The sequence below is a fragment of the Penicillium arizonense genome (assembly GCF_001773325.1).
Source record: "Penicillium arizonense strain CBS 141311 chromosome Unknown PENARI_contig015, whole genome shotgun sequence".
Lineage (NCBI taxonomy): Eukaryota > Fungi > Ascomycota > Eurotiomycetes > Eurotiales > Aspergillaceae > Penicillium > Penicillium arizonense.
Window position 1 is genome coordinate 200425 of NW_019173292.1, and position 18824 is coordinate 219248.

General features: G+C 47.0%; 7 protein-coding genes across 7 annotated transcripts; 2 read left to right on the forward strand and 5 right to left on the reverse strand.

Annotated features, from left to right (window-relative positions):
* Positions 1–16: 16 nt before the first annotated feature.
* On the reverse strand, positions 17–1582 carry PENARI_c015G10287 (uncharacterized protein; the record flags this gene model as incomplete). The annotated part of the gene is made up of 1 exon (XM_022633884.1): positions 17–1582. One exon carries the CDS (start codon positions 1580–1582, stop codon positions 17–19), a length of 1566 nt encoding a protein of 521 aa, XP_022486490.1.
* A 775-nt stretch (positions 1583–2357) lies between these two features.
* On the reverse strand, positions 2358–3404 carry PENARI_c015G05757 (sterol desaturase family protein; the record flags this gene model as incomplete). Its single annotated transcript, XM_022633784.1, has 1 exon — positions 2358–3404. The coding sequence occupies one exon, from the start codon at positions 3402–3404 to the stop codon at positions 2358–2360; it is 1047 nt and encodes a 348-aa protein (XP_022486432.1).
* A 1433-nt stretch (positions 3405–4837) lies between these two features.
* PENARI_c015G11138 (uncharacterized protein) lies at positions 4838–7099 on the reverse strand (the record flags this gene model as incomplete). The annotated part of the gene is made up of 5 exons (XM_022633909.1): positions 4838–5490; positions 5540–6385; positions 6441–6776; positions 6837–6950; positions 7033–7099. 5 exons carry the CDS (start codon positions 7097–7099, stop codon positions 4838–4840), a joined length of 2016 nt encoding a protein of 671 aa, XP_022486256.1.
* Positions 7100–9073: 1974 nt separating this feature from the next.
* PENARI_c015G05721 (uncharacterized protein) lies at positions 9074–9827 on the forward strand (the record flags this gene model as incomplete). The annotated part of the gene is made up of 3 exons (XM_022633783.1): positions 9074–9374; positions 9512–9743; positions 9812–9827. The coding sequence occupies 3 exons, from the start codon at positions 9074–9076 to the stop codon at positions 9825–9827; spliced, it is 549 nt and encodes a 182-aa protein (XP_022486248.1).
* A 1183-nt stretch (positions 9828–11010) lies between these two features.
* PENARI_c015G07530 (uncharacterized protein) lies at positions 11011–11971 on the reverse strand (the record flags this gene model as incomplete). The annotated part of the gene is made up of 2 exons (XM_022633821.1): positions 11011–11327; positions 11383–11971. 2 exons carry the CDS (start codon positions 11969–11971, stop codon positions 11011–11013), a joined length of 906 nt encoding a protein of 301 aa, XP_022486291.1.
* Positions 11972–13915: 1944 nt separating this feature from the next.
* PENARI_c015G01211 (uncharacterized protein) lies at positions 13916–15874 on the forward strand (the record flags this gene model as incomplete). The annotated part of the gene is made up of 7 exons (XM_022633684.1): positions 13916–13964; positions 14015–14099; positions 14160–15079; positions 15145–15189; positions 15245–15430; positions 15483–15649; positions 15716–15874. 7 exons carry the CDS (start codon positions 13916–13918, stop codon positions 15872–15874), a joined length of 1611 nt encoding a protein of 536 aa, XP_022486487.1.
* A 735-nt stretch (positions 15875–16609) lies between these two features.
* PENARI_c015G00770 (uncharacterized protein) lies at positions 16610–17614 on the reverse strand (the record flags this gene model as incomplete). The annotated part of the gene is made up of 1 exon (XM_022633671.1): positions 16610–17614. The coding sequence occupies one exon, from the start codon at positions 17612–17614 to the stop codon at positions 16610–16612; it is 1005 nt and encodes a 334-aa protein (XP_022486299.1).
* Between the last annotated feature and the right edge of the window lie 1210 nt (positions 17615–18824).

Here is an 18824-nt window from a genome sequence, read left to right on the forward strand (position 1 = left end):
CATATCACAAATCGCTTCAAAGACCTGCTGTCTGCGAAATGGCCTCAGGGCCGGACTTGTCCCATTCCTTGGACTCAAATCTGTGGTCGCGAACAAAGAAAATTACAACGAAGAATCCCACAGCTGCAAATCCAATTCCCAACCAGAACGCCCCGCGGTAGCCGCGAATGGGGTTTTGTCCACCCTCGTTGACATGAGACTCAACAGTGGCGGCAATACCGAGACCAATGGAAATGGAGTACTGCACAACCGTTGAGATAAAGGATCCGGCAACACCTTGCTCCTCAGGCAGGACGGCGTTGGAAATGAGAATCCCTGACGAGGCAAAGGACAAGTCGGGCCCGCCAACAACAAGCAGACAAGCAGGGAATATGAAGGCCCAGTAGACATTCGAGTAGTTCACAAAGCTCATGATCAGGTTGCCGATGAAGAAGGAGAACATGGAAACGCCGAAGATATACTGAGCAGGCGTCTTGGCAATGAAGAGACCAACAGCTGCCGTAGCAAACAGTCCACCAATGACCAGGGGAACCATTTGAGCCACTGCGGCAAGCGGCTGGGTCTTATGGATAGTGAGAATGTAGACAGTAGTGTAGTAGAGGAAGATTCCAAAAGACATCCAGCCAAATGCCATAGCAGTGACTACGGGTGCGAAACCAGGGCGGCCCCAGAGGGAATTGGGTAGGACGGGGGCAGAGACGCGGGACTGGGAGAAGACGAATCCGACGAGCAGGAAGACGCTGACAATGAGCAGGGCGTAGGTGTAGGGCTCTTTCCAGCCGACGACTGAAGCCTGGTTCCAGGCAAAAGAGAACAGAATCAGGGCTGACACGCCGAGGAAGCTACCGATGTAGTCAAACTGACGGAGACTCAGCCCCGGAATCGGGGAGCCGATTCGGTGAGGAACAATGACGAAGGTCGCTAAACTGAGAATGAGGCAGCCGATGGCCCAGAACCAGAATCCCCACCGCCAGGTGACTTTCTGGCTGAAGGCGGCGCCGATCAAACCACCAAAGATGTAGCCGGAGGGAGCGCAGAAGCCCAGGAAGGCAAAGGCGATGTTCTTCTTCACAGACAGAGGTGGGAATGCACGCGCCAGCAGCGCGAAGGAGTTGGGTACCAGTGCGCCATTGCCGATTCCCATCATGCCGCGGGCGATGTCGAATAGGACGACGTTGTGGGCGAAGCCGCAGACTAAAGACCAGATGGCCATCCAGATCCAGCCGAAGAGGAAGACGTATTTGTGGCCGAGGTGATCACCCAGGCGACCGGTGACTAGGACGAAGACACCACCGCAGAGGGCATAGGAGGCTAGAAACCATGACATCTGTCCATTGCTGCTTGTGCCGAGAGATGCACCGATCTGTTCTATTGAGTAGGCGGCATTGCCTATACCGCCAACGGAGAAAAGTTGCGACAAGCCAATGATGAGGATAAAGATAGCCTCTTGGAACGTCGAGGAGAAGGGGGTCGGCTCAGTTTCCGGTTCGGCCTTCTCGGTGGCTCCTGGACTTGTGATGGCTTCTTCTTTCTGAGGTTTGCTCATTAAGGTGGGACTGGCGGATCCGTCGGTAGATGACATGATTGTTAAGGAATATCGAAGGGAGGTGGAGGAGGTGATAAAAGAGGAATTGAATCAATCTTATAAACCATGATCGAATACATTTTTGTTTTGCATTTCCCTTTTTCTTTTCCCTGCCGGAGCCACGGGGATATGAAGTTGGAAATTGGAGGTGAAAGTCCGCGGAGTTTCAGAATAGTCCGATGCCACCACCCGTGGACCACTCCGGCGCCGTCCCCCTCTAATGATCCATGCAGGATCAACATGAAGCTGAGTTAAGCTGAAAACGACGGAGTTAAATCACATCTTTGTAATCATTACTTGAAGTACAGAATATTCGAGTCTATCGGAGTATTCGCGATCTTGACCAAAGGCTGAAAACCAAGAGTTCGATGAACCAATATGAGCTTTGAACCAGCGACTCAGTGATTCTCTCTGCTATGTATAGAGACAGACATCCTCTGTCTTATCGCCTAAACTACCTAGTCTCCCTTCTCTATTATAAGCTATACGAAATCCTAGTAGATTAGGCAATATATCAGGCTTAATCTTTTAGGATATAAGCTTTACATACACGATGAGGGAAGTCTCCCAAATTTCCGGAATTTCTGCCACTTTAACTTCCCATCTCTTTTTTTCATCGTTTCAGGGCCGATGTGCGCGGGTCTGGAGATGACTGAAAAATATATAATTATTTCTAGAATAGCCTAGCGTTTCTTGGTATGAGGGATCGAGAAACAATCAAAGAGTGTAGGTGGTGACACCTATTTCCGGAAGTACTGTAGCTAAGTAGCAATTAGAACAAGGGAAGTTCCGCCGTTTTGACATAATCGATATTGTCCCGATGCCCCTCTATACGTGGGATAGAGGTATTGAACAACCGATCCCACACCCGAGTCTGCTTGCCGTAATTGTGGCTATTCTTCCAGCCCTTGCGATGATGAAGATCATGATCCTCAATGACAAGCTCCATGTCACACAACCGTAGCAGCCACGTCCACGGATTCACCGCCGTAGCAATCATACGCAACCCACTGTGGCCTAGAATCTCCGTGAACACGACGTACTGCTGGCATATCCACCACTCATAGAAGCCCATTGGAAATCCTATTAGCTTCAATGTGCCGTATGCGAGGAGCGGTGTACCGATAACATCAATGAACTCCTGCACTGTATCCGCATACGCGGTCAATAGGGGATTCGGGTGCTTAGTTAGGTGGTGGGTGCGGTGGAATTGCCAGAGATGTTCCGTTTCGTGCGCGGAGCGGTGCATGATATAGTACCAGAAGTCGATAGCGAGCGGGTACATGCCCGTTTCGAAAATCAGCCATCCCCATCGGATTGACGATGGGCCTTCGTTGGCGCGGTAGGCGAGGAAGACGGTGAGCATGGGTCGGAGAACGATCACGGAGAGGACTGTTTGTACTGTTTTGCCGACCCCTACATCCGGTACACCGTCGCGAGCGTGCTTGTCTCCGTCGAAGAATCCGAGGTTGTGACCCATGCGTCGGAGTACATGGGTTTCTTTCACGGCGATGGATTCCAGGGCTAGACTGTAGTAGATAAATGCTAGCCAGGCCGAAGGATGACCGAAGAAGGTGATGTACAGTTGGTGAAGGATAAGTGGAAGACCAGCGTGGAGGACGATCCAATAATGGAACTGCATCTCTGGCGCATAAGGCACTTTTTCCGTTTTTTGATGAACGGGAACTTCTTGATCAAGTTCGACATGATGCACGTTTAGGTATTCGAGAAGCCAGTGACCGAATGTCCACTGCGAGCGATCCCAGGATCGCCAGGTGGACTTCATCGAGTCCTTTGGGTTACGCATCGGGGCGGCCATTCTGAGTAACAATATGAAAAGAGCAGAAAGATGCCAGGGACATCTTCACTCGCCCCCGCCCCCGCTGGATCTTATATTCATGTTTTTCTTTGAGAACACATGGAGGTGGGTCATCTAGCCAACAAAGAAATAGTTGGGAACCGAGGTGTGGGTTTGCGGATCACTTCCTTATACTGCTTTACTGGCTAATGATCTTTCAACACATGAGGATAATATTAGCAAATGAGGAGCCGCATAAGGTCCGATTGATGCAATGAATCTTATTTGTAAATGTCATTTGCTGGCATCCAATAACCTTGATTCATATGAAAAGCCAGATAGAGGTGAATTAGCTTCTTCTTTACTATTTCAGTGTTGATCGGCGCTGGGGAGCATCTGATACCGAGGCATGGATTATGTCATATTTTCACACGTTTTATAAAAATTTAGGCATCTCTAGTATCGGTAGCGAGGGGCTTCAATGTGGGGTACTATTTGTTCGCTCATCTTTAGGAATTGCACTTCACCGTTGAAGCTACCTTTTTACTTTCTTTTCCTCTACCATAGAAGTTTTATCCTTGCAAGGTTGTCAAAAAATTCAATTTGGCAGATTCAAAACTATGTACAATAATTATTTAGGCTGTTGGTGGCGGGATGAATCGAAATGTCTTCGAGACAAGTGTCAGGCAGGATGTTGGTGACAGTTTCACCTGGTCGCTGCTATTCAAGATGGTGCCCCAAAGGTTATGTGCGAAACATGCGATCATACCTTCGATCCTCCAGCGGATGGCCATCGTGGGGACTTCCTATAAATAAACACTATAAATGGTATTAACTGTCGGAAGATAACGCCAAAACCAAAGGATATTCGAAGGCCTATCCAGATTGGGGTAGTATAAGAGTATTCACCCATTATTGTTTCAGCAACAATTGGAGGCCTTAACTTTTTCCTCAATCTCCCCCAAAATTGGATCCAAGTTTTCCTGCGCTCCAATTATAAGGCCGAGATACAAGCTAATCATCAAGCTTTACAAAATCAGTTTGTGCAACAATTCAAGTGCCTCGCATTAGTGATGCTGAGGAAGAAATTGAGAAGGATCTCAACAGTTCTGCTCGTTTGGTGATACCTTAAAATGCCTCGCTGTCCTACTAGAACCAAATTTTCAACAACAATGGGGATCTGATGATTGAGGCCAATTAGTTTAGCTTGTCCAGTCTTCTTCGTTATTTTCGGGGTTAACTTATACTAAAAGAATCTTTACCTTTCGCTCTATGTTTTTCTTCTTGCCTATTTGTCTTTGGAATTAAATGTAATAATAGTGTATAAATTTTGCATAATAGCACACGCTAACCTATACATATTGAGCTAAACCCGCTAAAATAACCCATTAGAATGACCATCCGATACTCCGACATTATGCACATCAAACAACACAACCCTGAACCTCAAGCTATCACTTGATATGAACCTGGAACAAATACCGCTGCCGAATCTGAGCAACATCATAAACAATGTACTCATTGTAGTAAAGCCCCGCACTCTGCGCCTGCTGCTGCTTGATCCCAACATCAGGCATCGTAACACCTTCCAAAGCAGGATTCAAACAAACAGCATCCTTCCACCCACCAGGGATATTGCGACCCTTTCCGAGAGTTGCGAGTTTCCCGGTCTGCTTACATACATCGCCGGCATTGTAATCGCTAGTCTCAAGTTCCAGCATTGGGGCGCCGACTTCGGCGTCACAGAGTAGGAGAAGAGCCATGCCGCCACTGTTGTAGTGGCAGCAGTAGTTGGCGGATTTGCTGGATGTGTCGGCCAGATACACTCCCTTGCCGAACATGTAGCCATTGACTGGCGCTTCTGGGGGCGCAATGCGGAGACCTTGGCTGAGGATTCCACCGAAGTTTGTACTGCGGGACCCGTGCCAGAGGAGGCGGCGGTCGCTGTTGGCAATACTGGCGTAGGGGGATGTGTTGAAGCGGTCATTTTCGCCTTGGCGTTGGATACGGAAGATGTTGATAACTTTGTATTCTAGGTGGTGGGTTGTGCCACGGGAGTTTTGGAGGTAGTCTTCAAGCTCTTTGAACTCGGTTGACTCGGGGTTCACTGGTTGCTATTAGTTTTGCCCACATTGGTGATGTAGTTTGGTACTCACGTTCAACCATCTCCTCCATTCCCAGACTCTTGAACTGGCGATCCAGCTCATGGATCTCATCGGCACCCTGGTTGTCTTTCATAATCTCGTTGGTGACATCCATGTCGGTCAGTGCCTCAAGAAGCTCTACTTCCTTCTTGATTTGCTCATTGCTTCCTAAAGTAGGAGGCCGATTGCGACCAAAGACATGGGGAATCAAGGTGTAATAGCGGTCGCTTAAGCTCTCAATCGCATTGATATATGGGAGCCCGTACTTCGCATTCGCGGACGCCGGTGCTGCGATGAGCTCGGATAGTTCCTTCAGAGCTAAGAAGCCATTTGTCAGGGTCCTCTTGCTGAGCTTTCCGAGAGGCATTTTCTTTGCATCGTAAGACATTGCTGCCAGAGCCTCGAGGACGTGGTTGTTGTTGAAAATGAATTTCATCAAGGACTGGACCGGTTTTGACAGACCACTCTCAACTTTGACCCCATTCTCCTGCTTGGCCCCGTTCTCCTTCTTGACGTCCTTTTCGTCTTCTTCGTCTTCGTCATCTTCTTCGTAGTTGCGCTCAAGGAACGTGTATTTCCCATTCTTCGGAGTAGCGAGACGATCTTCCCACTTCAGGCCCGACTTGTTCTTGAACTTGGCCTCAAAATGTCTGATTGCTTCTTCCAAGCCGCCACTACCAAGCCTGGCCGACTGTCCGTGCTCTCCAACCCGGCCCCATCGGGTCCAAGTGATGTATTGTTGGTTCTTGCCGACCAGTAGTTGAACACGATAGAATTTGTTGGCATTGCTGGCCGAGACGGTCTGATTTAAGGTGGCATCCCAGATCAAACCTGCGTCATCGATGTAGACCGTGGCGTCTGAGGCGAAGGGGTTATTCACTTATTTTCATAACATTTTGCCATCTCAACTCACTTGTAAAGCCGCCCCAATGCTCATTGAAGCCTTCGTCGACTGGGACATTCAGAAACTTTGAACTAGCCTTCTGGATGTCCTTTAGCTTCTTGTTAGGTTCCTCCGCCGGTTCATCCTTCACTGCGCTGCGCTTTTTTGTTTCAGGCTTCTTGTCAGTGCCGTTTCCATTATTTTTGGTGTCTGGCTCGGGCGTAGGCTCGGCCTGGGGCGCAGGCTGGTTTGCACCCTTGCCGAGGACATATTGTCCTTCTGGCAGAGGTTTCTTTTTCTCGGTCGATTCAATGAGCCAGTCAAGTGAGACAATTTGGCAGCCTGTGACTGCGCTTGCTTGTTTGTCTAATTGGTTTATCAGACAAAAGATCACTATCACTGTGTGATCGTACTTGGCGTACTCACACTTTGTTGATTCCTTGTCCACATCCCTGTCTGTGGTGACGAGGTGGGTAAGGTCATCCGTAACGGAGGTGCTGAATGTAGCCCCATTGTTCTCAATCATCGACTTCAAGTCCGCTAAGCCGGTTTCAGGAGTCAGCACGGTTTCAATGAGTAGAGCAATCAAACGTGACGCACTGTGTGGTGAAAGGGGTCTTACATTGTTTGAGCTTTGGAAATGTCCCACTCACGGCGATAACGAGCTTTTTGAACGATCTCGCAGGCATTGTGCAACAAGTTGACGAGCGACAATTGAGTTCCAGAAAGTAAACAAATTGTAATCAAAAGGGGCCGAGGCGCGAATACGAGGTGGGGGCTGAGAAGAAAGAGGAGGAGAGGGGAGAGAATACGGGGGCCGTGATGAAAATGATGAAAGCGATGAAGAAGAGAAAAATACAGAGTCAACGCAGAAGTGGTCGCCTTTTAAACCAGCGTTGTGGTCACCGTCGCTCAAGATGGCCTAGGAAACCAGGCACCAATGAGGCTGCTGCCTGGCTAGCGCAAGGCAGCAGAGCCTTAGGTGGAGACCTTTTCCCTGGGAGTTTTGTGTGTTTTTGAGCTATATGTAGTCTGAATATTTAATCTAATCTAATCTATTTCCAGGGGTTTTATGTATATGTATACTAAGTTAACTCTCTGTCCTATGTTAGGTATCTTCGGACGCACATTGAAACGGTACTTTCCACTTCAACTACTCGGTGTCCAATCTGTCTACTGCTACAGCACTCATCCCTAATTTGGTATTTGGGTGGTTAAACTTGCCAATTGGGCCGTCGTCGACTTGTTCCCTAGGGAAAGAGTCGGTAAAAGATCAACAATCCTACGAATAAGTTATATTCCAATGAACGACGAGGCAAGGTGTTACGGTATATGTATAAGTAGGCCGCCCATTCTCCTCCAGTAGAGTCTTCTACCCATATCATTCATCCGCAATTCTCATTCCTTCGAACTCGCGTGACATTCACCACCCACCGGTTTCATTATGAAGCTTATCAGTCTCTGCCTTCTCGGTACCATCGCTGCTTTGACCAACGCAGCAGCCATCGAACCTCTTAAACGCGATTCCTGTTGAAAGTATGATACATACCCATTACCCATATACTCCAATGCACGCCTATTCCGATGGCTAATGGCTTGTAGTGGGAGGCTGTAAGACCAGCGCGGATTGTTGCGACCGGAGGGTTTGTGTGGGCGCGGCAGATGAGAACGGAATAACGCACAAATTTTGCCTGCCCAATTAATACGTTGGATTGCATTATGAGACGAACTTCATCTGGGACTCGTTCTGGAAGACCTTCGTACTACTGCCTACACGAAGATATATCATACGTTTTGATTGAATATATGCATGTGTCTCCACACCCAAGTTTCTCATACCATGTAATCGAATGATATTTAAGGTGAGAAATGATTTGTAACGGTGTAAAATCTACTTGAGCACAGTGCAAGATCCAATAGTGTAGAGAGTACGATACGAAAATCTCTTCGTAAAGCCATTGGCCGGGCCGGCAATGCAGCGACATTGAAGGGGTTAATCTTCCTGCCAGAATATAATTTCATAGGAAATAACGCATGAATTTGAGATCGGATGGGATGTTGGGACTTTTTTGTGTGTTTTCGTGTTGTGGCTAATGAGTCAATATTTGAGAATACACAGGAATAAGTAGGTAGCTCTACGAAGTAACATATTTCCTCTGCCGAGTTAGGGCTTTCATCTTAGCTGCCGCCGCTTTTACGAAGGTGCATAAAGTCAGGCTCACTAAAGTAAGTAAATTTTAATCCGGACTCAGACTCAGTGTATCGACAATCTCTTATATCATCAAATCCTCCATTTGTAGAAGAGGGAGACTGAAACTGAAATAACCAGAACAATAGTACAAATGGGATGAGATATATCATCGAACTACTCTCATCCTCACGGAGATAATAAAATTCAAATATGAGAGATTGACTATACCGCAGTAACAGAAGTCCATATCTGAGATCTAGGATTTCCGAGACCTCCAATCTCGTTCCGTCCAAGCTTGGTCCAGCGCAAAAGTAAATCTTCAAAGTTCTCTGGTAGCGCAATACTTGTTTTCATGGGCCCAGTCGAGTGCGAGGAGCGGCGCCGAGTCTGGGCGGGACCCATGATGCTCTATACAATTAAAAACGGAGCATTCGGAAGCATCAACTACGCAATGCTAACACAAGATGTGAAAATGCCCGCGGATGTCAACGACGTGGATCTCCTAACCGGTCTTAAAGCAGCCAGGACCGCCCCTTCAACATCAACTTCCCGTCCAACAAAGATGGCATACCTGCTCCTCGATGTCCAGCTGCACAGGATTGCCTCCAAGATAAACGAACACGTATCTAGCTACCAGCATACTGTACGCTTTGACACCGGAAAACTCGAAGCTAAGGTCACCTCCGTTCGCGAAATGTGCGACGCCCGCTACCAGTCCGACACTGAGGAGCCCCTGGCCATACACCACCAAGCAAACCTCCACATTTTGTACAGTCAGATTCATTAACTTCTCTGGCTCCTTCTTCGTCCAAGCCTATGTCGCTATTTACAAGGCGAGGTCACACCCGAAAAACGTGCTTCCAGAGCAAAGTGTATATTTTCCGCCAAGGCATCGCTACCCATGTTCCAGACCTCTTTGAATCGCCAGACTTCAAACCGTATAACTGGTACACCATCGGACTAGGCAGCTTCCACGCTTTTCACGCCGGAGGTACGCTAGCAGCTGTTGTCTTCAACCCAGAGTGCTACTCCGAGTACGAGGAAATCAAAAATCTCCTGGATCTATCATTGCGCATGTTCGCTTCACTCTCTATCCACAGTGCTCTCTGCGCCAAGGCCGTGCCTATTCTTCAACAAATTGTGTATGTTTTAACCTCAACTCATACATTTAAATATATCACTATGAGCTTAGACACTAACATTGACCAAGGAAACCGCCTCAATGACCTACCATCAGCAGAAACAACTTCTTACTCCGCCCAAAACCTCCAAATCCAATCCCAGAACCAAAGCCAAAACCATCTCCATACCACAATCCCCTCGAGTATGCCCTACGTAAACAATCTCGCCTCAGCCCTCATGCCATCGGTGCATTGTTTAGAAGAAACCAACGTAGCTTATGTTTGTGCTTTTCTTCATATACATAATACATACAGTGTCCCTTCATCTGCCTTCTTCGAGAAACGTCATCTCAATAAGCTTATCACACCCGATTCGGTAGGTGGTTTCACCAACAAATTGAATATGGGACCGCATTCCATTTTGTGAATCTAGTAATTTTGCACTCATCATTGTCGAACATTTGTTGTCGGGTGGAGGTCTAGATCTGTTCTAACCCTCGATCTATTATCATCGACGGGGACTTTATAGACGAGCGATTTCCCCGACCGGTCATCAGAGTCATCAAATGGAGCGAATGTAATGAACAATATCCCATTTCGGTAGCCCATGTCTACGCTTCTGCGAATTCACCTGCGTCTTGCCCAGACTGCAGAGACTGCTGGCGAGAACACCTGCTACATTGATAATATCTAGACATTTCTACGCCTTCTTACACAATTCAAAGGCAGCCTAACGCAGATTATTCTGCAGTTGACTCTATACTATGTGTTGCATGGATCATCGAACAATCGATTGGTGATGACAGTTGGCGTCCTCTGGACGACCTATGAGACAAAACGTCGAATAAGGCTTGCCGGACAATACTCTCTAATTCACGCCAACTCGCCAGTAGGCTAATGCAAACAGTGACCAATCTACAAAGATCTATCACTGAGTTTGAATTCCCTTAGCCACGAAGCAATCACGGATCTGCTAGCTTCGAACAAAAGGGTGCACAACAGCAAGGAATGGGTACTAAGATGGAAAGAAAGGCCAAGGTGTGGCAGGTAAAACCCCGTAGGTAGGAAAGTGGCAGTTAGTGGACACATATAAAGCCTTAAAGAAAGGAAAGACATTAATGGCGGAGGAAGCTTTGTAACAAAAACTATGCGTTGCAAGGGACGTCACCTAACTCCGACCAATAAAAGTAATTCCATAGAGAGACAGCCGCTGATTCTCTGCAATATCTGCTGGCATTTTTCCAATGATAAAGCAGACCAGTTTAAGTTGCCCGTATCAAACAATCGGCTAAAGGTAACAACGAGCAATACAGGATTTCGTTCTTGACTGCTTGTACATGGCATAAAAAGGAAGGTTATTGTTATACTTGGACCAAGTGAATAATCCTTGAAGGACGTAAATTGTCACCTTAGAAAGAGTGGAAAGTTTATCCCAGCTTAGATAGGCAGCGTAAAAGACAACAACTGCCTCCAGTATTGTCATCGCCATGGTAGCACAGAAGGCGAACATGTACAGGCGCACAAGCGCCGTAGTCGCAGGTTGGAAGCACCGTCGAAGAATGAGGCTCGCGGTCTTGATGAGCCCGTAGGCGTCGGATAACACAACTGCCAGAGAGTAAGTGCTGTCCCCGTAACGCGTCTGGCCCTTAGTAAGACTTACGCCACAATAAACAAATATCTGCCATCATTCTCACTTCAGCAAAAAGCAGCGGCTTGCCGACAGGTAGGCTCACGTTCCAGGCTGCATATCCTTGAATAATCAGTAGACCACCATAGTGATGTAAGGTGTCCACAAACTTCAACCTTTCTTCACAAAGAAGTTGAAATAAGAACAGTGCGGAAAGAACAGCTGTTGCAAAAAATGCTGAGTCTCCAAGCTTAAATTTGGAAGTACCGAAGCATGGATCAGACCAACGTCTACCTTGCATAAGCACCAGGTAGACAGGACCCACACTGAACGTCAGGGAAATGGTCTTGAGAATGAAATCAATGTGGTCCATCTGAAAAGTCCTCCGTTGTCGAGGCTGTAAATCCGAGTACGATTTTTTGTACCGGTTTCTGAAGAAGGTAGGGGTGAGAATACATCGATATAGGAGGCCAGCAAAAGCCACCAGGCAAGAAGTTGTGAGTGCAGAGTAGCTACTGCCCCTCGTCAAGACCACACAGTCCAGGTATAAGGGGCTAGAGGCAACATCCTGCGGGCTGAGGCCAAGGAAGTCTTGGCAACCAGCGCTGTACAGGCTGCCCATTGTTGAGAGTTCTGGTTTCTGTATTACGTTCCTCAACCGGAGGAGTGCGAGTAATGGACACCGGCGTACAGCTAACAGAAGTATGAATAGAAAATCTGCTGCATTGGTTGTACGCATGGATTGAATCTTGAATGTATCGGAGGTTTTATTTATTTACCTGCCGACTGGCGGTATCCACCGCTAGCAAAGGTAACGGACCTCCTGAACAACAACAATGAGAATACTCCCTTGCTGACCGTTCGGAAAAAGTGGAAGAGTCTTTTCTTCCCCTTTCATTTTGGGTTTAAAGGATTGCATGACGGTGCTACATTTTGTTACGATTGCCTCGGCAGCTTAGTACCTTTTAGTATAGCTAGAGCATAGAAGATACGTACCTAGAAATTGGCTGTTTTGCTATAAAGAAACAAGGAAAAATTTAGCAAACTACCTGCGTTCTCCCCTGAAGTTAAATACTGTGAGGCGGCCAATTGCAGGGATCTACCACTGTTGGTTATTTGGCCCTGGAATTTCGTTTTATTCTTGTCCTTGCGGACTTTCTTGGGGTATAAGCTGTGACTGTAGGAACCATAACATCTGATTTTAGCAAGTCATTTATCTTTTACCTTCCAGTTGCACGTTGGTACGGGAATAACTATGATAACCCCAAACTCCCCACCTAATGCCCCCTAGTACACTGGCGCTAAGCACCTCCCGCCCCATAGATAGCAACTCCCCCCTGCTCATGCATACCTTTGTTGAACTTTACTTCTCCTTCTCGTAACTCCCCCTTCTATTTTCCGAGGAGGGAGCTACAGGACGTGAGTAAATAGAGAAACAGAGGCTGGTACCTATTATTAAATACATTTCTTATCCCTTGCCTCCCATTATTTAGCATTCCATTTATCTCAATTAACCTTTCCGTAAAGCCTTTAGTGGGACAGTATCTCACCAACATAGGTTCCACGCCATCTTTATGTAAAGTGAGTCCACTGTTATCATATGCAGATTCGTGCTTACATGACGGTTATAGATTCGAGGAAAACGGATGTATCGACCCAATAAGTCCGTACAAATACGGCAGAAGAATCGCTGTCGGGGCCAAACTTCATCTTCCAGACACGCCCCAAAATAGCTACATTGCCGATTTTGCATCATGGGCAACGGAACCTGCCTTACGGGACAAGCGCCTATTCCCCTTAGCAATGCTAGTTCATGTGCTCTGGGATTTCTCTGTATGTGAGCTAATGTTTTTTTTCCCTTTTCACCATCCGATAGCACCAAAACCGAACAATTCGCATGTCCCTCAAAGTGGCTAAATCTGATCCATGCTCTGTAGGCCTCAATACAACAACGGGGTATCCACCGGTCTTTTGCCCACCAACGGAGGCATGTCACGCCATTCGGTCAAAGCCTGTTGACAACATATGTTCCACGCCACAAGGGCCCTACGAACCTATTGTTTGCTTCCCGGGACACTATTGCCCACCTGGTGGACGGGAACAAATTCGATGTGAACAAGGCTACTATTGTCCTCAAGGCACATACCAACCGATCAAATGCAAAGCTCTATCCATCTGTCCAGAGGGGAGCGAGCGAGAGCTTTCGCTGGTCGGAATTGTCTCTTTAGCAGTGATATATCTGCTGTGGCTTATGTCATTCAAATTTTCAGAGCGATGGGAAACCATTCAAGGATGGGTGACACTCGAAAGATACACTAAAAGGAAAAGGACCAGGAGGCCTGACACCGAAATGGTACAGCTAGCGTCCAGCACAACCGATGTGTCGACTTCTGGGGAAAGGGTAGTTGCAGAGAATCCCATGGATTTCAAGTCACACAGTATATTTGAAACGTTGATCAAAGACAGAAACATTCACGAACTAGGCTTGGAGTTCTCTCTTCGCGAGATACAATGCAACTTGGGTGATAAGTTGCATCCAATCTTGCAAGGTATTTCAGGAAGAATTATGAAAGGCCGTCTTTTTGGAATTTTGGGGCCTTCTGGAGCAGGAAAGTGTAAGTTCACTATACCCGATACAGCTGCGCTTTGTGCTAAAGCTAAAAAGCAACATTCATCAACATTCTGGCGGGAAGATCCAAGCTCACCTACGGGTCCATATCTATCAATGGGGTTTCAGGTGACCCGACGAAGTCAGTGCAGTGCTAAAACGCGGAAACGTTCATTTCTCACGGGTCTTATAGATTTCATAGCGTCATTGGTCTCGTACCACAAGATTATATTGCTTTGGAAGATCTCACTGTCAAAGAAAATGTTCTCCATGCCGCGCGTATTCGGCTCGGTGGGCTATGGGATGACGCCAAGATAGGATTGCATGTGAACCAAATCCTCGATTATCTCGGACTAACACACGTGATGGATCAGCGTGTGGGAAGCATTGAGAACAGAGGTATTTCCGGGGGTGAGCGAAAGCGAGTTTCCATTGCCCTTGGGATTGTTGCTATGCCGATGGCAGTTATTCTGGACGAGCCAACTTCGGGTCTGGATGCAACAACCGCACTATCGATAATGAACCTGCTGAAATCGCTATCAACCTTGGGTATCACCGTCATATGCGCTATTCATCAGCCTCGGAGAGACATCTACCAGCTGCTAGATGACATTATTGTTTTGAATCTTGGCAAACAAATTTACCTTGGGGAGACATCTACTGCGCATAAGCATTTTGAAACACTTGGCAGTGTCTTTCCCGCAGGATGTAATCCTGCTGATGTTATCATAGACTGCGTCACTAATTTACCATCCTCAGCTTCGCATCATTATCAAAGAAGTCCGACTGATTGTTTACCAATGCCCTCGGGAGACAGAATAAGTGAAAGCACTTTGCAGGTGGCGGAGTTGAGGACATCATTCGTTCAACACAAGGCGACCTGGTACCGTCAGGTACTTTTATATCTGCTATGTGGCATCAAGCAGCAACATCGACAGATTTTTAGCCTAGTACTTGAAATTGGCACCTCGGCAGCTGCAGGGATTTTAATTGGCTTGTCAATACACGAATTCAAAGGCCACATATTTCAGGGCTATTTCCGACAGCCTTTCGGTCCCTTATCAAGCGCAGTCAACTATACCACCCTTCCAACTGCCGGTTTACTGTGTAGTCTGGCAATCAGTAAGTAGATATTTTACATCAAGACGTTTTAGATTCAAACTTGAGACTAAACTCTTTTGCTATAGGCCTTTCAGCTGCACCAGCTGGAATAAGGATCATTGCTGATGAGAGTTCGTGAAATATTCATACATAGTTACGGCCCTTTTACTAACTGCATTATATCAGAGCTTATTTTCTACCAGGATGTCTACACGGGTCATTCAGCAAGCGCCTATTTGCTTGGAAAAGACTTAGCCACCTGGCCCCGGATTCTCGTGTCGTCCTTGCAATTCACAACATTCTACATGATTCTCGCAACCACCGTAATCCCTTTTCACATTTTGTTCTCACTTAATGTGGTATACTTCTTCTGTGAGAAAACATTTACTTCTGCGAAGTGTTACCATGCTGAGTGTACATCTAGGTATCTATGGGCTTGCGTCGCTTGTGGCGTCGCTTGTCAAGCGCCAGGATGCACTATTATTGGCTATGCTTGCAAGCCTGATATGCGGGGTTCTGGACGGCTTTGGCCCGCGTCTAACACTTGTCAAATCATGGGGTATGGGATGGCTGTGGTATATGTGCCCTGGTGTAAGTCTTTTTGCGAAATCGTTCTTCCTGTATTTTTCCTGGTGATTGCTGACATCGAGAGAGTAGACTTGGTACGCCGAGGCCTTTTTCAGTGAACATATCGTCCCCTTCTCGTATTTGTACGACGTTGATGCTGCTGCGAGATTTGTTGGCTATGTAACAGAAAGAACCGCGCTCGACATCTGGTATGTCAAATCCACCCTCGTCCTTGGTCCATGCAGCTGACTGATGTTATTAGTTTAATCTTCTCAATAGGTGTTCTTTACCGCATTCTTGCTTATATTGTGTTGATACTACCGATCATGGATTTCAGAGTTATAGGAAGATATTTTGGGTCGAGCCAAAAGGTCGTTCGTAGGGTCTATTCTGCTCGCTCGCCGGGCAATAGTACAGACTAAACGGACAAGAAACGGCACATTTTCCTACATTCGTCTACAGATATTCCTTGTACTATTTAAAATATCCCGCTTTACTCAGTCACGCTCCTGCGGCGAAATAAACTTTCGAGATTCTGGGCCTACTGAGGTCTGTAAGCCCTAGGCACTGAATTACATGATCAATAATATCTCAGTGTTATCGATTCTCTACGATGCTTTCTGTAGGGCAACTTGCCAACATACTGTCAGCAGAACGGCCAATGCAGCAGGCGGAGATCGCTAAAAGTTGCTTCGCACTAAAAAGAGCCTACAAAATGCTTGTGCTGTTGGGGTAGACTCAAATCATCCAGTTTATGAACACTTGCTGTAATCATGTCTAACGTTGCACAATCTGTCATTCAAATAAGATAACAAGGCCCTGGAATATGTACCTTGCATGACATGTCCATAGGGCCCTTTGTCGTGCCTTCACCCATTTCCACGTGGTTTCAAATAATGCAAAAACTTTGTTTGGTGATATTGCAGTTGACTAGTTACCAAATTTGACATGGATGGTAATTCCTTGGCCATCTCATGATGTCCACTACTGATCATCGGTTAATCCCACAATTTTCACCGAGTCCTCCCAAAGTCTGCCTTCGCTCTCCCTGTTGTAGGTGTGACTGGCATAGTCCGCACTTGTCATATCGCTAACGTCGTCTCCACGTTTCGCCTCGGCACAGTTAGAGAGATACTTGCCCCCTTTATTCTCCCATTCCTTGCCAATAGCAGCCCACACCGTGGTCGCAGCACCCTGCTCCGGGCTCTTCAAGCTCTTGACTAGAGCCTCATCTTCTAACATTGCCGCAAGATCTGCTTCGGGGATGTGCTTCGAAAGACCAGTTGCAATTCCACCAGGGTGAATACTCGTTGCATGTACCCCTTGAGATCCATAGCGGCGCTCAATCTCATTGGCCATGTATATGTTGGCGGTTTTCGATTGCGCGTAGGATACCCAGGGGTTGTACCCCCCCTTTTCGAAGTTGTAGTTGTCTGTTGCATTGATGCCGTTGAGACGGTGGGCGGCAGAGGACACATTGACAACTCGAGAATGGGAATTAGGCGTCGTGGCGGCCAGTAGCGCTGGCTTCAACAGCTGGAAGAAGAGGAAATGAGAGAGGTGGTTGGTGCCAAACTGCAACTCGTGGCCATTTTTGGTAAATTCAAGACCTGGCACTGCCATGATTCCAGCGTTGTTGATCAGAATATTGACCTTGTCGGTTTTTTGGAGGATCGCCGTCGCAGCGGCACGTACGCTTTCGAAGGATTCTAGATCCATTTCGATGAACTCCGTACGGCCCGGCTCAGAGATGTCGGCCAAGGCATCCTTGGCTTTTCTGACATTTCTAGCTGTCAAGAAAAGTGTCGCTCCAGTAATGGAGAGAGCACGCGCCGTTTCAATACCAAGGCCGGACGAGGTTCCGGTGATGACGATCACTCTGCCCTCAAGCTTTCCTTCCATTCCTTCATCTTCGACCACCTGCAATGCTGTTGGTCGAGAGTCGCCTGGTCCCTCCGGACTAACGTGAGCTTTAGCGTATCGAGACATCTGAAAGCAGTGGACGTGTGAAGACTGCCAGAATTGACGTTGAAATGAATAGCGGCGGAAGAAGTGAAACAATGGTTCTTGTGTTGATAGAAAGACGAAAAGTGAAAGGGGAAAGCAGCATATTTATATATCTCGTATGTCCTCGCATTCTATTGCGTTGACGCCCTGGCCAGAAACCTTTGGGACTGGCTGACCAGTTTTGCCTCTTTTAATCTATTCGTGGTTATACGGCTGAGCCTTAGCTCGTCGCCGGTTTCCCCTTGATTTCACGGTTCAATATATGGGGCTTGCTGACTATTTTTAGCCTCTTTAGTCTAATTCGAAGAAAGTGGTGGGTGATATGCTAAGCCTTAGGTCTCATCCTTCCGAGCGTTGCCGTTTCCTTTCCATATTTAAAGTTCAACTATGTGGGACTGGCTGACTTGTTTTGCCTCTTTTAGCCTAGCTGTCACATGGGTTCGCCAATGTGCCCTTGTCGATATATAAAGTTAGACGAATCTATCCTTACTTTCCGGCCGCCTGGAAGCTGACAGTTCTCTCCTTTTTCGTGCCTGTTAAGCTCCCAGAGAAATGGATACCCAAAAGAATAGAGATCACCAAGGCCTTGACCTATCGTCAAATTTTATTTGGCATACCATAGAGGCGGAAAAATTCAATCAGGACTGGACAAACATCGAAGATAGGAAACAGCGGAAGAAAATCCAGAATCGGATAAATCAAAGAGCTCATAGTAAGTATACCGCTCTCTGCGAAGCTTACTGTGTTTTGTCTTCGATTAATCTAGTTAACTGAGTGCATTAGGAAAACGAATCAGCGAGATAAAAGCCCAAAATCCAATATCTGGACGCCGCCCGTACCGAGTGGATCGTTGGCGAGTTGCGAACGACAAAGTCTCCCAACCCAGCGACAATATACCAAACTTGATGAACGAATTGGCAAATCAAACCTCATTCCGTCAGAACATTGGAAGTGTAATTGAATTTGCGCCTGTGTCTGGACATTCTCACCAAAGGTCAGGGGTAGCTGCCATTTCAGCAGAGTCTGACGAATCTCCCCAAATACTATTTCCTCTCCCATCTGACCATCTACTACATCTTATCCACTACAATGTATTTCGTGCACTTGTTTCCAATAAAGATGTCTTGAGGAATTTTGCGACAATAGTCACCTCAACTGATGATGTTGACAATCCGCAACGTGGCAGACGACT